A 17,548-nucleotide genomic window follows, 5' to 3' on the forward strand; every position below is an offset into this window, starting at 1 on the left:
ACTGGAAAGTACTGTGTGTTTGTTGTGTGTCTGCATGTGTGATACCAACTGTTGAAGACTGCTTGATGTTAGATGAGGGCTTATGCTCAGAGCTGTTCTACAGTTGTCTCTCTGGCAAAATCTTTCCTTACCAATGACAATGATGTATCTGTGTGGGGAGAGTCTGTTTTACAATATTACACTTGCCGTGGTCTTAATTTTACTGATGGGGCATGATTATGATTTCATTTACATTAATCAAATTCATGAGTCATTCCATTCATGTCAATAGCATTAAAGAGCTATAGAGACAAGTAAGAGTTCAGAATCAGGCTTCTGGTGTTCAATCTAAAAGCATATCTGAATCACTTCATTAAAGACAGAAACTGAAGGATAGATCCTCTGCTTACTTTGCATTACTCAGTCATGCCATTAGCATTAAACATCAAATAAAGAGCAAAAATGACAGCTGGCAATGTGTCACAGTAGAAGGATTTTCCGTTTACCTCAGATACAGAAAACACCCCTGAATTAACAAGATTTAAGACTACAGTCCAAGTATGACAACCTTATGGTATTAGACCTCCTCGCCCTTGAATGTTGGCAATAATATTTAAAAAATTTTTCCTTCCCTTGTTTTTTGTTTTTTTTTTTTTTTTTTAATGCCACTCTTACATAACTTGAATGCAAAATATTTACATAGCTTGAATACAAAAGATCTAAAGGCAAACTATATTTAAGTAAAACCTGAGAGACAAGTTAAGTTTTATAGCCCTGTCCATAAGGAATATCATATCTGATAAATACAGAAGCATAAAAGCTGTGATCACAAGATATAAAATTTGTTTTGCAGGTATCTTATAAAGTATGATTAAATCTCCTTTAAAAAAAATGAAATAACATTATTTTTTTAAAAACAGGCATTCTAAACAATAAGAGTTTTTATACTGCGGTCTGTCTCCTGCTCAGACAGAGAAATTGTGCAGGGAATGATGGGCATTAATTTATTCCTCACTGATAAGTACTTTTAAGACTAAATATTCTTGAAATGGCACTTATTTAAATTATACTCAAGCTCCCTGTAAATCTAAAAAAAGATTATAAGGATGGGAAATAATTTCAAGAGGCCTAGCGAGTTAGCAGAAAATTGCTCTATTATACTTCTTCAGATTTTTTCCATTTATTAAGTCAAAGAATTACTGGCATTTGAGAACATTTTCTAGAAATCTGATACATTATAAGCCCTAGAAACTGTTACAGTTATATATACTTTCAGCTTCACCACAGGCACATACCCCAAGATACCTAATCAGAGAACTGAGAAGTAATACAAACCAGGGCCAAAGCAAGCTGGGAAAAGGGATCTTTTGCTATATTTTCTGTAGATCTCACTGAAAACCAAAGATCTATCTGAGCAACTTGTTTTTCCAGTAGAGCCGGAATTGCAAAAATATTTTCTTTGGAACTCCTAGAGAAAGCTTTCTTTTCACCCTGTTAGACCACACAGTGAGTTTTACACCCTACACTAACACAGCGTAATGTTGAAACAATAAGATAATGTCTTCAGGCTGGATACAAATGTTAGTTAAGCCACTGGTGTCTTACCAGAAAACCTTGATATAATATCTACTCTTAGTAACAATGGGAATTACTCTTAGAAACCATGGGAATGATACATTTTCCTTTGTTATCTTTTCCAGTGTTGTACTTTGTGATAATATTGCTGTGTATTTCAGCATGCACACTTGGGCACACAGATTAATTATGAGGCAATAAACTTTACATAAAAGTGCTGAAAAACAATTAAAATTCTCACTTGCTTTTCAACAAAGCAAAGTGAGCAAGAAATTGAAGAAGTATAGAACAGAGAAGTCACCTACCGTGGTTGTCTTTATCCGTCCTCCTGGTTGTGTACAGGTCCAGCCTGATTTATTGATTAGCAAATCACAGCCTTCTCCTTCTAAACATGGAAGCATTTCACACCACTGTTTTGTTTTGATAATTCGTGCTATGAAAAAGAAAAGGAAGAAGAAAAATAAAAACCAAAAACAATTGGCAGGAGAATTCACATTTTACTTATCTCTAAACACTTTCTCATTTGAGTTGTCTATTTGCATTATCCGATAATTCAGCAATAGTTTATGATGTAGGCAGCCCTAGGCAGTTTACAAAATTATTTACAACACCTCTTGTGCCGACAGATTTAATTTCAAACTTAAAAACCAACAAAAAAAACCCAAAAGACAGCTTTATTATAAATCAAAAGAACATAGAAAATCGCTCTTTTTCTAATTTTATGTTCCTTCCAATGAAGGAAACATTGTTGGGGAGGATTAATAATTGGAGACCTACTATCCTAACTAATCATTTTGGTGCCCCACACCTGTGATCCATTGTGTTAGATTCTCTACAAACAGAAGATAGTCCTTATCCTGAAGTGCTTACACTGAAAATAGACATGCAGAAGCATGCAGGGGAAAGAGAAAAGCTATAATAAACAGAGGGGTCCGTTTAATGACAGCTATTGAGAAATTCTGTGATACTTGCAATAGTGGGGTGTAGTCAAGGGCAGAAACTAGGAACATAAGAAGGACAGGTACTGAATGAAGCCAAGGTTGAGAAACTACGGGGAGGGAGACAATAAGCTGAGGGAAAAGACAGGACCAAACAGCCTATTACTCCAAGGGAAAAGAAGCCTAGTTAGGAAGGTTTCTGACAGAAAGCTGGTGTGATACATGTTTCGTGTCTACCCTCAATGCTTGTGTCTCTGGCAAGCCAGTTCTGCAAAATTTCCACAAGGTCATACACAGCATGTAGTCTTGGAAAAACAGAGCCCCGACTGCAATAAAGTAAAAGCAAAGGAGTTGTGAGGAGAATTTTTTCCTCAAGGTAGGAAGAGAAGGAGCTTTAATACCCGTAGACCTCTTTCTGGACTATAATACTACTTCTTTTGAATTCACCTTTGCAGTATCTGGGTTCCTTCTCATAGAATAGCAAACAATATTACTAATATCTGGTATTCTGTTATTCTTTCACTCTTCACTGAAGACAATATTGTACAGTGGAATATTTAGCATACTTTTCACAAAATACATATACAGAGGGACACTTGCACGGTGCCATATACTCATGCTAAACAAAGTAAGGTCTCCCAGACTAACTTTTGCTCAAACTTTAAGGCTTTCAATCTGCAGAAAATGGTCCTGTCCCTCCACGGATCATCTCACCAGTTCTTAGCTGCACTATAGGAAAGCTTCAGCACTTCAATTTACACATGTGTCCTAGGATGCAAGGCCAGAACTTGTCCCACATAGAGGGACACAGATCATGCCTTCCTCTATGTTGATGCGTGACACCAATACACATAAAAATCCTTCAGTAATCATAAGCCCAACAAAAAGAAAACTACAGGAGAACTACTTAGTGAAATAAGAGTACAAGAAGCTTATGCTAAACCAAATTAATTTGGGGTCCAAGGAGACTAAAATTAGGCATTTATCCCAGTGGCAGCTGCAGGTTTATGCTCACCTGAACGTGTGATTCAGCCTGACTTCTTCTGTCTGGAGCTACTTAAGAATACAATTCCCAATGCCACTGAATCATGACAAGAAAGAGAAGTGCAATTTAAAGTTTTTAATAAAACCCTTTCCAATATTTCGTCACAAAACAACTTGTGTCCTCAGCTCTGGTATAATTGTTGGTAAGCTCTAGTAATATAACAAAACCTGATTTCTTTCAGTGGAAGCTCAATCTGGAATTCATATTAATATTTTAGTTATAAAACCTCTTTAGCACCGAAATGTCTACACAGGAATTTGCACTGTTCATTAGCCAACATATAAATCAATGGTGAAATGATTTATAACTACATTTTTTTGAAGCAACTCTGCTAGGCTGTTTAGCACATAATACACAGAAATGTGGATTCTACTTGGGCACCAGAGGTACTGCTCTACTGATAACTGGATCATATCAGTTTTTGAGAATAACTCCTCCTTTGTATCAGATAAAAGCCTCATCCTTTCAGTGAAGGTCTGCATCCAGTTACAGGCTTAACAGGAGAACCTCAGTAAAATGCTAACACCAAATCTGACCTACTTGCATGCATATCTTTCTTAATTCACATATCAAAATGGCTATTTCTATAAATGTTTCAACAATATGAGGAATCACTGAAAGACTGAATAGTAAGCTAAATTCAGAAATATCCACTAGATTGCTTTACTATCTCAGCTAGGAGGTTTTCCTGGAAACATGACTTGAAGTAATTTTATTTTAAAAAAGTATCTCTGAATTACTCTTCATGTTTGCTTGGTTGCTATTGATATTATCACAAATCCATGGGGTCCTTGCTCTGATATATTGGCTATATCCACACAAATTTAAAACACACCAAGGGTATTTTACAAAACATAAATTCTAAAACATTTCTGTGCTGTGTATAGAGCAGCTCACACATTTAGGCTTAAGAATCAGAATTTCTTTTGTAGGGAAAATCTACCTAGCTCACCTGATTTAAAGCTAATCAGTATCAAAACTGTGCCTCCTCAGCCTCCACTTCCTCTTCCAATCCTGCTTCCTGCTGAGATCTCCTCCCCATTATTGGTTTTATGTCTCTTTAATTCTGCTTTTCACCCACCCATTGCTTTGCTTCAGGAGCCTCACCAACACACAGAGCCTCACTCACAGTGCCACGAGGGAGGCCTGTTCTTGTCTGCAGGACTACATCTATTTTTGCATTTTCACTTTTCAGTTTGCACATTGCATCACAGTACGAGAGTGAGGCTCAATGTATAATATAGGAAGGGAGCAAAATGTACAACAATTTTTATCAGCATAATATCAAAGAATTTTCATCAGTAATTGAAACTGAGTTATACGAGTCAAAGCAAAGGGATATAGTGTGTTTCCTGAGGCACTATAGTTGCCTTTTTACTGTGTGTATTCACCAGGGGAGTAATTCAGCCCTCTGCAGACAAGAGAGCAAAAAGCCTATCAGCTTCTTCAAATCCACTCTGAGCTCCATTATGAAGAATTAAATGATGCACAGGCCTTGTGCAGAGCTTCTGCAAAGAACGGAATTTCAGCTTTAGAATCTGTGCTGACACTACCTTGCATCCCCTAAGAAGGGCTGTGCCTCTTCACCCAGACTGGAGAGAACAGGCACTGACGTTGCTCAGCACATGGTAGAACTGCTTTCCTGGGTAGAGAACAAATGGACTCTATCCAAGGGGTTTTCATGAAAATGGTCTTGAGGCATTGGATGCAAGCAGATGTTGTATCAACATCATGACAAACTACCTACCAATGTGATCTTAACTGTTTTGTCAGACAGAAAAACTTTTAATCCAGTTATTTGTAGAAAAAGTCTCCATTCATGATCAGTACAGTCTAATATACGGCTGCTCAACTGAGTAGTGTTTCAGAACATCACAGATTGTTTTCTGCTAAATACTGCAACTATATAAGCTTTGTCAGGCCTCTCACCTGGTTTAATAATATATTAATGTCATAATATTAATATATTCTCTATGGAAATATTACATAATTAATATATATATATATTAATATATATATATTTCCCATGGAAAATCAAGTTCATCTTCTAATATTCTTTTCCCAGATTCAACCCACACTCAGAGAATTATCAATCTCTGCATCTTTAGTCAATCTTTTAACTGAAAATCATCAACTATTTGTGATAGCAAAAAACTAAGTCTTGTTCGGCAGCAGTAAATACAAAAACTTACAGTCATCTAAAATATGGTAAATTAGAACAGTCAGATTGTTGCAGTTTGTTGTCTTTTTTTTTTAATGTTGGGGAACGAATTAGGGAAATAAAAGTAAAAATGTACTTTATTTTCCCTGAATAAGAATACTGATTGAGACAGCATTTGGATACTGATACTTATGATTTCAGAATAAATTATGCTTCTCTGCATAAAAAGTGGTGTGCAAAGTGAATATTTATAATTTTTTCATGTATTTATAAAGTATAATCCAAACCATGATGCATGAGCCTAAATAAAGTAAAAAAGAAGCAGCAAAGGAGATACACTGAAGTAAGGACTAGGGAGAATTTTTCCCCAGCAAAACATATTTTGAAACATACTTCTTCAATGAGAACTTAGCTCAACTATACTTTTTCCTGAATGATGTTCTTCTTCACATTATGTTTTAATCAATGCTAATTTTTAGCATTTAATGCAAGTTGTAAAATATACATTGGAAAAAATATTTCCTCTTTGAATTTCATATATTATTTCACAGTGGCTTTCCTTGAGCTTTGAAGAAAGCTGATCAGCATAGAAAATTCCCAAGGTTCCGAAAGGCCTTTGGCTTCACCACTTTAGAAGTACATAGAAAAATGCATTCATCTTGGTGTATTTTGCTTGTCCTATTAACACTGAATAGGACCACATCTTTTATAATTATTCACCTTCAAATGATCCCAATTGGTTTCATAATCCCACTCATCTCCTACCCTTTTTAAATTTTTATCTGATATTTTTCCTTTTTCCATTTTTTTTCAACCCTAGCTTTTTTCTCTGACCATTTCCCTCCTCTGTCTGACACAGTACATATACACTATCTACCTATCAAAGATCCCCAAATATCTTGCAGAACTTCCTATGTTTAGCATAGTTTTATCGATGACTGGTAAATGCTGTTCATTGTCCCCATTGTGCACAGAGGTTAATCATCTTGACCAAGGTCACACAAGAATTTGTTGCACAGCTGGAAACAAAACCTCTGAATTCTTAGTGATCACTAGACTGGAGACCTTTGTGTGTCCCCTCTTCCTTCAGAGACAGAGTGTACTTTAATATGTATACATAAAGAAATTAAACAACAATAAAAATATTCAAAGGATTATTCTTTCAAAAACATATATCAGTTAAATTGCAGCAGCAGGATAAAGGCCATCTGAAAGACAAACTGAATCACACCACTCTAAGATACTGCAATCATGAACTGTCTTTAGAGCAGCAATTTGACTGTAATAGTGTAGAAGCCCCAAATGTCATTCTACTTTACAACAAGGAAACATCACAAAGCTTGGATACCTTTTACAGCAGTCATTCTGCTTCCTTAGAAAGAATTGAAGCACTGCTAATTCACAAAGAGTTAGACTGTCTCAATTATTTATAGGGCATCTACACCAAAGACTATTTAGTTCTAAGAACAGCAATATAGCAATGTCTAGACACCTATTTTATCATTTAGCTCTTGCTGTCAAGATTGGGAGGGATGCTTTAGCTGAGGTTGAGAAATATATGGGAAACAGTGATCTCCTGTGGGCTACTAAGACCTGACAAATTGAGACCAGGTAACTAGATCATGAGTAAAAGATTGAATGACAGGGCAGAGGCTTCTCCTACAGCTCATCCAATCATAGTTCCACTGAGCGATAAATCTTATTGCAACCCCTGGGCTGTGAAAATACCATCACTGTTCACCTGTATCCCAGAAAAGAATGACAATCTGGCTTTATCAGGAATTATTCAGATTGCACCTTGTACAACATGTATTTAGGAGGAGCAGGATAATACCTAGGAGACAATCTCTAAATTATATAGCCATCCATATTATCCCAAACAAAGACTCCTTAAGAGACATCACTGCCAGTTACATGAGTGGTCCCTAGGAATTTAGCTGATTTACCTGATATAAGAAGTTGTTGGGTTAAACCGAGTGAAAGCAGGAAGCTTGGTAAGCCACTGATGCAAAAACTACTTGAAAACACTTTGAAAAAGTAAGACCAAACTTAAACTACTGCATTTAGAAAGGCATTATTGTATTTGTTCAATTTTATTACTTACTTATTGTTTTCCGTATCTTCATAAGACTCTGAAATAAATATATACTGCCAGCTTAAAAATAATTACACAAAAAAAACCTGAAGTACAATCCAGATTCTAGGAGCACTCTCATGAAATTCAATAGCTCTTATCTTTTTTTTCCCTTCAAACAGAAGAATTTCCTCATTATGATACCCCAAACAATAAATAAATAAACAGTGAAAAGCATGTGAGACTAAATGCAAAAGAACATGATACCTGTTTGTAGTGTAGAAACTAGAATGTATTTTTCTGGCCTCTGTCTTTTCAGTTCTTGGAAAACTTTAATACTATTTGACTCAATGATATAGTGATAGGTTCCTTACATTAGTCAACATCCAGATGTTCAAATATTTGTATGACAGAAGCATTATCCTGACATTGGAAGTGTTCTACAAATCAGTTTCACTGTTTCCATTTTACTTTTCAAGGGCCAGTATTCTTCTAATTGCTCTCATTTGAAATTATAATACATCTCTGCATTTGTTCTCAACTCCTCAGCCTCTCACTGGCAAATAGCACTCTCAGTGGCAAAATTGCTCACTTGGAAAAGTAATGCAGCAAATATAACATGTATTTTCCAACTGCCTACAAAGCAGTCAAACAGAAACAGAAAAAAAAATATTTAATACATTTTACAGGGTCACAACAAGCATCCTGACAGCTATAATAAATGATGAATACTGATAAAATTTACATGTTGAAATTGATTTAGGGACAATACATGTGCTTCTAGTCTCTTCAAAACCAGCATTTTCTAACTAAACACTAAAAATGTCAGTCTTTTGAATAGGCAACTTGGCCTACAACTTTGCCCAGGATTTCAGTATTTGTCTGAATACCCACAGATGTGCATATTCAATGGTTTTCAATCTGTGAATGATCTTACTGCTTTGTTGTCTGTGGGTAGTTAGCATTTGCCATCTAATAAGAGATGCTAATAGCGCACCTACCCTAGAGAAAGCCTTTGTCAGGATTCAGTGTTTTCTGTTTCTGTCCCCTGCTGTTCTGCTCTGCTGTATTCAATTAGTGCACTGTAAGCAAAGTAAAAATTACTAAAAATCTGATCAGTGATATGCCAGGAAAGAATCCTTCCGAGATCAGGTTTTCATCACATTTCACTTTACTGCCAGCACACTGAGAACAGCAAATTTCACTGGAGAGGGACAGCAATTTCAGACCCAAAGAAGAGAATTTGAAGATCGCAGCAAAGAATAGACAAGGGCTAAAATGGGAAGTAGTGGGAAAACAGATACTAGGAAAAAAAAATAGGCAAGAAAGGAAGGAAAAAGAGGATGAACCCCATTTATATGTAGTAACTACTGAAGCTAACGGGCAAGGTCAAAAACTTGAGGAACTTGGTCAGTGGAGTCAGTATGACAATGAAGGTAAGTAAAGGAAAAAGACCAGAACATATTGGGTTTTCTTCTCTTAAGTACACCAGCTTCATTCCTCCTGATCATATGAGCAGAGAACTGCAGTGGAAGACCAGATTCACTATGGTTAAAAGTCAAATGAGAACTGACCCGCTCCTCACTGCCATCCCCACATTATGCAGGGAAGGCTGGGCAGCTGTGGAAGAGGGAGAAGGACCCTCAGAACTCTCATAGCTCTGAAACATGTGAACATACAAAAGTAACCACTAAATATACAGTGAAGCAAGAATTTTAAGGAGGACAGCACAGTAATAATTAAACTTGCTCTGGGTTACATGGTCAGAGTTTTCACAAAACATTAAACACACACTGAAATTATAGCCAAGGATCAAGATCCTTCTTGGGACTCCAGCTGTAAAGCATTCATGTACCCAGTCTTACTGGGTACCTTAATGAACTCTGTACATGCTTAGTGAGGAAAATTTAAAAAGAAAGAAAAAAAAAAAAAAAAAAAGAAAAAAGAAAACAATATGCACTCTCCATTTGACAATTGATTTTGCTCAGGCAAAACAATGAGAATCAGAATGTGAGATTTCATGTGCCTGAGGACAGAAATTTGTTAGTCTTTAATCTTTTGACAGCTGTTTCTGGGAATTTTAGTTAATGTTCTTCATGTGAATTCAAAGGACAGGCATTTAGCTGAGTGGTTCTGCTGTGGCCCTCACTGCTTTTAGTACTTTCCAAGTCTAGTGTCAGCATGTGTACTGCAGCTGTGACATGGTGGTGACATTTTATTGTACACTGAAAAAGATAATAATTCAGCTGTTCTCAAGTACAATGGGCTTCCTTTGTCAACAACCAGAGCAATGGGAAACTCTGTCCTCCTTTTGTCACATATGTATGATGAGAACATGGAAGAAAATTGAGTTAAAATGAGCTCGAAGACCAACACAGAAACAGACTAAGATGGTGCTGTGAGAACAATTAAAAGTACTAAAAAATGGAACGCAGCAGTGAAGCGGAACATATCTGCTACCCAAAGAGCTTTCCCCCTATTCCACATGACTAGAGGCTGTGTTACAGTAAACTGTATGCTTTTTGAGGTAAGCCCATGACTTTTTGCTTTCATCAAATATTAAAAATAAGCTACAATTATACTGGGGATTTTGACACAAATTGATGCTTCAAGAATGAAGACTAAGAAAAAATCCTAATAAAACTAGTGAAACCTGTGAAAGTAAAGAAAAAGGGAACCATTTTTATGGTATCGCTTTTCATAATGAGAGTACAATTAATATAAGCACTTGCGATTCTTTTGACACTTGTGCAAGTGAGCCAGGAAACTTGCCATAGGAAACTGTGATGTTGAACATTAGATAGCTTGCAAACTGGCCTTTCCTTATGACTTCTGCTTTCACCAGCCAGTGTTTGACCAACAGAGGGAAAAGAGTGTTAAAATATAGCAATGTTAGTTTATATAACATGCATTGTATTGATACACTGTCCATGGTGAGACCCTGTTACAGGTGGATGTGCTATATCTCAGCTGCGCAGTCAATCACACATCTTGTCAGACAACAGTTTGATATTATGGCTGTGCAGAATGATTTTTGACTGACAGGTTAGGTCATGTCAATTTTTTTAAGGTGGCTTTTCATCTGTATAAAAATATTACTGTTCCTTACCCCAAAATTTTATGATCTTATACAATTTTCCCAAATTCGTACCTCATTTGGCAACTGTTTGTCTCATTACTTAGTCAAGATTTCTCCGTAAACCTTCTCTCAGTATTTTGTAAAAATAAAAACTAAAGTACAAATGAATGCCTTCTCCTTAAGTTCCTATTTTCATTTATAATGCACATAAAATTGGGAGACAGATACCTTAAAAAGACAATGCATCTCTAAATCTCAGCAAATGCATTTTTACTTTGTATAACTAATGGAACAAAAAATGGATTTTCAAAGATCCTCTAGATTCTACTACATAAAAATTATTACCACTACAGTTCAGAAGGAGCTCTGTATCAGAAATAATCACTGATTAGAAGGAATAGTCTTTCTTGACCTAAGAGGCAATCATTTGATGTATTGGAACACGTCTGGCAAATCTCATGTCTTCTTGATATTGCTATCTGTTTCACCATCAGAACACCTAACTTTAAATTTTCAAAATTATTTTTGTAAAATCAGATTAGAAGGACTGGCCACAAGGTGAAAAGGGAAAATGCTGCATCTCTCCTAGGGCAGGTACTGCATCTGCTCCCGTGCTACAGCCACTCTCTTTGCAAGCAGGAGGCCTGTCCCTGTCAAAAGCTGCACAGTGGAGGCTGGTTGGGCCAAAGGACACAGTTATAGCACAGAAAATCTACTCTGACTTACTTATCTAAAGCATGAATTCTTAAAATTAGGGGCTGTAATTATTTTTGGCTCTGTAGCAACTGCACCAATTGTTAAAAATCAGACCACCAGGCACAAAGCAGTTGATCAGGTCAGTACATTGAGAGTTAAAACTACTTTTCTGCATTGTACTTCTTTACAGGAAATATGATCTAGCCATATATTTTAGTGACAGAAACAACAAGTTTTTTGAAGGTCATAAAATTTAATCCAGCAAGTTCTATAACAATTTCAAAAATTTCTTGTTGACATAAAACATAACTTTTAGAAAGGCATCCAGTGCTAACTTTCAGAGAATGCTCACATTTCTAAAAACTCTTAAGGCAGCTTATACAATTCAATGGCAAAGGCAAAACTTCTCAGTTCTATAGATTTCAGTATTGTTCCTATAGGACTCATTTAACTCTCATAGGATTGTACTCGGCTTCCTTTACTAAACTCCAAATGATTGAGTAGTCTTCTGTCAGCTATAGTAAAGTCACATCTCTAACAAAACACTCTGTGTTTCTAAAGGTTAATAATGCAAATTTTGGATCTCCTGCTTTTCCTTTTTTTTTTTTTTTTAACATTCAAAAGTATCTTAAGGAAAATAAAACAAATTAAGCATCAACATTGGACAAACAGCCACAAACAGGAGATAATAATCCACAAAATTAACTGGAATAGAAGCAAGTTAGAATACTCCATCTGCAGGAATGTAATTGTTTTCCTTTAACAGTAACTGTCTGAAAAAGAGCTTTCTCAAATGACTCTCACTTTGTAAGAGCAATGGGGAAACCTCATTAGAAATATCTACAAATTGTAACACTGCAAACACTACAAGTTCACAGTCCTGACTCAGGCAAAATCTACAATGGGTTTCTTGAGAGTTCTTCTGAACAAAGCACTGCTTGACTGAGTCTGCAGCTTGGAAATAGCCCCTTGCAGATTAAGAAATAACAACTGCTAGTTCTCTATGCTTCTCTTAAGTACAATACTGAACTATTTAAGTATTCATTTAGACTCAATATTTTAAACATACAAAAAAATATCTTCAAGAAATCCCTCCAGGGAAGCTCAACTTTTTTTTTTTTTTTTAATATATTTTCACACACCAAGATTGCCCTTTAAATTATCCCAGTATGCCTAATTATGGCATTAAGCATGTATGCATGTATTTATGCATCTACAATATCAAGAATAAGAGCTGCTGTTACTACATCACTGCAGTGTTTTACTCTGGTCAGCAGGATACCCTGTTCAACCACTTTAGTTATATTGGAATAATAGAATTCTTTGTATTAAAGAGTAGAATAATGTTCACACTTTCTCCTGTGGAACTGAAAAAAAGACTTTCATAATTCCATAAGTGTAGAGCCTATTTACACTTGTTAAAAATTCCTTTATGTTCAAGAATGGAAATATGTATATATTAGTATATGATATTTTTCTTCCTTATAATATTAGTAAACATAAAATTATTCAGCTATCTTATGCGACTATCAGCATTTTGTGTATTCTAAAGTAATCTTCCAATTCCTAAATATTGGCTAGTGAAAAGGCAGATATTTTTCACTGCTTGTTACAAAGATTTCTCAGCTTATCAACTTAGAAATATTCACCAGATATTCAAAATCTGGGAGAGTAATTTCACGAAAACAGATACATAGTCTGATAGCATAGAGACTTGCAATTTCTACCATGTGCACAAGCAGGCACTTCAGTTTTCTGAAAATCAACCTCAGAGCACATGTGACAGAGGTAAGTATAACACACACAGATATAAATTTGCTAGCAAATTGTTCAGCAGCTTTGCTGTAATATGAATGATGGGGTTTTTTTGTGGGTTTTGCTGTTTTTTGGGGTTTTATAAACAAAATTGTAGTGGATGATACAGCTTCAGTGCTCTGTTTATTACATGTATGGTCTTGACTACTTGAATCTGTGCAATCCATTAAAAAACAGACTGCAAAATGCCAAAGACTTTCATTCACTTCCAGTCCTGCTCAAGTTTTCTTTGAGGAAGTGCTCATCTGAGTCATTGCCTGTTTCTTGCTTACAAAACATTCATATTCAAAGCACCATTAGCACAATAGCAATAAACAAAGAGCCTTTTATGCCAACGTGCTACAACTTCATCTCACACACCCTTTACAGGAAAAAGGTCTTTTCTCCTCTTTCCAGTATCAGTGAAGCACTCATGCCATGTGAAAAGAATGCTCCCTTTCAGTGCAGAGGGGACATGGCCCTGCCTTATGTGAATTTACATACAACTGAGGGGAGGACAAGGTGACCTAAAAGATCTTTCTCATTTCTAACCTCTATGAAAGTTGATGGTGTTGGGAATTGCATATTAACAAATAGAAGCAGATTTTGTGCGGAAATGGCACGGTCCTTCCACAGGTTGTTTTTTCCTAATTTTTATCTGCTGTAAAGGATAGGAAAAGCACTTTTAGGTTTTTCCTAAGTATGATCAACAAGAACAAGAAAGGACAGTAATTAGCCTTGAGTCATTCACAGCCATCATTCCCAAAATATTGCTAACACTGAGCAGTAAATGGGAAGCAGGAAGAATCTGCAGCTATATCATGCTAGGAATCGGTGGGGTTTATTGCCAATACTATATCAAGTTGCCACATTGGCACTAAGACAAACACTGAGGTTTCCCATGAGGTAAGATTGTTTCTTTATGTGTGTGTTGTAGATGCAATGATCATATTAATTAGAGATGAACAAGAGAAAGTGGAAATGTTTTATAATTCCTCCTAATAATAATTATAATTTATAGGCAATTTTGCAAGACAAAAGAGTGAGTAGCACAGGGTTGGCCAGAAAAACAGAGATGACAAACACATTTGCAATAACAGCATATAGGAAATATAAAAGTATTTTACAGTAATATAAAGATAGATATGAGACTCTAACTGTCCCAAAACATCTTCAATATCAGTCACAATATTTCTCATACCTGAACTACACAACCCTGTGACATGTTAATAAACTCAATCATTCAGGAACAGCTGTAACATTGTCTAGAATGTGTTACCCTGAGTTCCCACTAGCACAACACACACTCATAAAACAAGAAACAAAAAAGAAACGACCCCTCAAAGGCTCTTGTGTGCCTTTATTTCACACTGAATAAGCAGGCACAGTACACCCTGCTGCTGAGCTTTTTCTTACCAGTTGGTCAAAACATGGGTAGACTCTTGGTTACAGCTCCTAATGTGTTGATCAACTGACCCAGAATAACAAAGGCTAAGAGTAAGCAACACAGAAATTACTATACTGGATCAGACCTGAATCAGTCTAGTAGCCAGAGGGATGTGTAAGAACCCAGCACCAGCCAGCTGCCTCTATTTCTGTATGTTCTTGCAAGAACTGGTCTAAGAAGAAATAACTTAATACACCCAGATTAGTTTCTCAGTTACTGCTTTGCAAGCTGTTGATTGAGGGGCAAAGGGTGGAAATTGTACATCTCAGAGGAACAATTAACTTTGTACTTGATTCCCTGAGGTGTACGGTAAGCCATAATGCCATAAATTATTCCAAGGAGAATTTACCATAATAGATCTAAATTGATAGCATTAAAAATGTTCATACAATTGTGTTTGAAAGTGCCTCTTGTTTTTTGGTTTTTTTTTATTTTTTTTAAGGATTTTTCATTGCCAGTTTGAGGGAAAAAAAACCCACTATAATTTTTTTCCATTAAAATACAGAAAGCACTGCATATGCATCACACATTAATCAGAGATAAATTAAGGACACAGAAAAACAAATATGATAAATCACACATCCTTTTGCCTGAGATATAATACAGCATCAGGCCTCTCTACCTCATTAACTGCTGTATTTGCCATTAACACTTCACAAAAACGTGTGAATATATAGCTTCAACATGAAGCTGTTAAAAAAGAAAACTGTCTGATTTTTTCTGCTTCATCTTCCCCTACATATTAGATGAAAATCATCCATACTGCATACATTTCCTGGCATAAAATATAAAAATTTCCTTCACAATGGAATCTGCAAGGTATTCCATTCATTATAATACCGACAGCACATTATTTCACCTCGACCCCAATATAAAATCTTTCCTAAATAAGCTTGATTTTCTGATACACTGTTCTGTTCCATTCAGCTTTTTACACAGCACTCAGCTGGACCCAAGATCCTCTTGGTAGGATATGAGCAATGTGGCTCTCATTTATCATGTGTACTCTCACTCCCAGGACAATTATATGAGGTAAATGCTTTGTCCAACATTTCGTTGCTTCTCTTTTTCTTAATGTGAATATACATATACATATACATATACATATACATATACATATACATTTACAAGTTAGGGAAAACAAGCCAATAAAACAAATCCTGAACTTAGAGTGGAAAGTGCTGAATCTTATCCTTAGCTCTTTGAAAAATTTATTTCAGTTGAAGTTAGGCCATGGACTGCTTTCCTTTGTACAGCCACATGCCAAAGGAGGCTGCTGAATGTACTCTCATTCCTGCCCTCTCTTGTCAATAAATACATGTTTAATTATATTAACTTCAAGACACTTCTTTAAACATTTATCCTCTCTTCCATAGCAGCTCTCAAAATAATTCTAAATTTAAGAAATCACATTCATTTCCTGAAGTTCCTAAATATAACCCACGTTTCAGATATCTGAAAGACTATTCTATTTAAATTCATTGCTTCAGAAGAAAGATGACAACTGCTTTCATCAGGCTCTCTGGCACCTACCCTTAATACTGGACAATTTTAAACACAAACCTACATTTATTATAAAGCAAAGTGTTACATTTGGAACATGAAAAGAGAATATTGAAAGAATTCTGAATGCTAATATCCAGCTTCATACTGGACGTTACTCCAGTGTGTTACCTATTTGGGGTGCTAGTGGTCTACCTTATTACTTAAAAGGGAGGAACTAATGGGAGTTAAGGAAGTCTCTTTATTATTTTTTTTTTCTGATTCTATAGACGAAAATCTATAAAAATGAGGAATTGGTTCTGCTTAGCAGAATCGCTGGTAATCACACTCACACCCTTTAGTACATTCTTTCAGTCTTACTGCTATAGTTTCATATCATTTTTGTGCAGTTCATACATAGATCATGACTAATATTCACACATGCCAGTCAGCAAATTAACATTATATTCATACTAAGAAATGTCTAGCCTCTACCTTGTCCCAACAGCTTGGCAGCGACAATACACATTAAATTAATTACAAGCAGTTTAGAACACCCCACAAGCCTGTACTCCTTCCGTCACCTTTTGTGAACATGAAGAGCTCCTGCTTGCACAGCTTTTTGTGAAGCTGGAGTCAAACTGAGAACCTCCTCTAGGTACTCTGACTGTACTGGCTACATCACTCAGTTCCTTTAAGTTATGGTGTAAAATGTAAAATAGATTTAACATCTTCTGGTGATGCAGGCACTAGCAAACAAATCAGCTTGTTTGTCTTGCAGGAATGTATGTTGCCAAAACCACATTTCATTGGAAGATTTTTTTCAAAGGTTTTAGGATTATGCTTCAGTCAAATATGATTAAACTAGCTGTGGTCTTAACTCATACAGTCAACAACATAAGTAACCTGTCATTATAAAACTGACTCATTAAAACAATGGGCCAGGAGTAACCTTGGAAAAGAATGTTGAAATATTACTGTTAAAATAATATAAAGAGAAATGCGTCTATATAGGAATGGATAAAAATAAACCCTTGTTAGGAAAATGCATATTTTTACCAACTCTGATTTAACATCAAAGGCTTGCCAGAAATAAAATTCTCAATTGCCATCTCACAGTAAGAATCACTGAAGTTTAATTCCAACGTTTTCAACATGAGTTTTTAAGATCTCTGCTTTTATATCCTTTTTTATTTCTTTTAGCAAGATACTAGAGCATGATGTAAATTAGATAGCTATTATTACCAATATAAAGAGTATTGTGTCTTTTTTTTAAGT

The 17,548-nt window shown here is 35.8% G+C and overlaps 1 protein-coding gene across 8 annotated transcripts in view; it reads right to left on the reverse strand.

The window, feature by feature from the left end:
• The window catches only part of TAFA5 (TAFA chemokine like family member 5), a 419,600-nt gene that overhangs the window by 94,557 nt on the left and 307,495 nt on the right, over nucleotides 1-17,548 (reverse strand). For all 8 annotated transcript variants that reach the window (XR_009114349.1, XR_009114348.1, XR_009114347.1 and 5 more), the window contains one exon: nucleotides 1,860-1,987. Coding sequence is in view for 4 of the 8 variants with exons in the window: in XM_058021942.1 (XP_057877925.1) it covers nucleotides 1,860-1,987 (128 nt within the window). In the remaining 4 variants the exon portion in view is untranslated. The remainder of the gene's footprint in view (nucleotides 1-1,859; nucleotides 1,988-17,548) is intronic.

Source organism: Melospiza georgiana, chromosome 4 (assembly GCF_028018845.1).
Source record: "Melospiza georgiana isolate bMelGeo1 chromosome 4, bMelGeo1.pri, whole genome shotgun sequence".
In the NCBI taxonomy this organism is placed as follows: domain Eukaryota; kingdom Metazoa; phylum Chordata; class Aves; order Passeriformes; family Passerellidae; genus Melospiza; species Melospiza georgiana.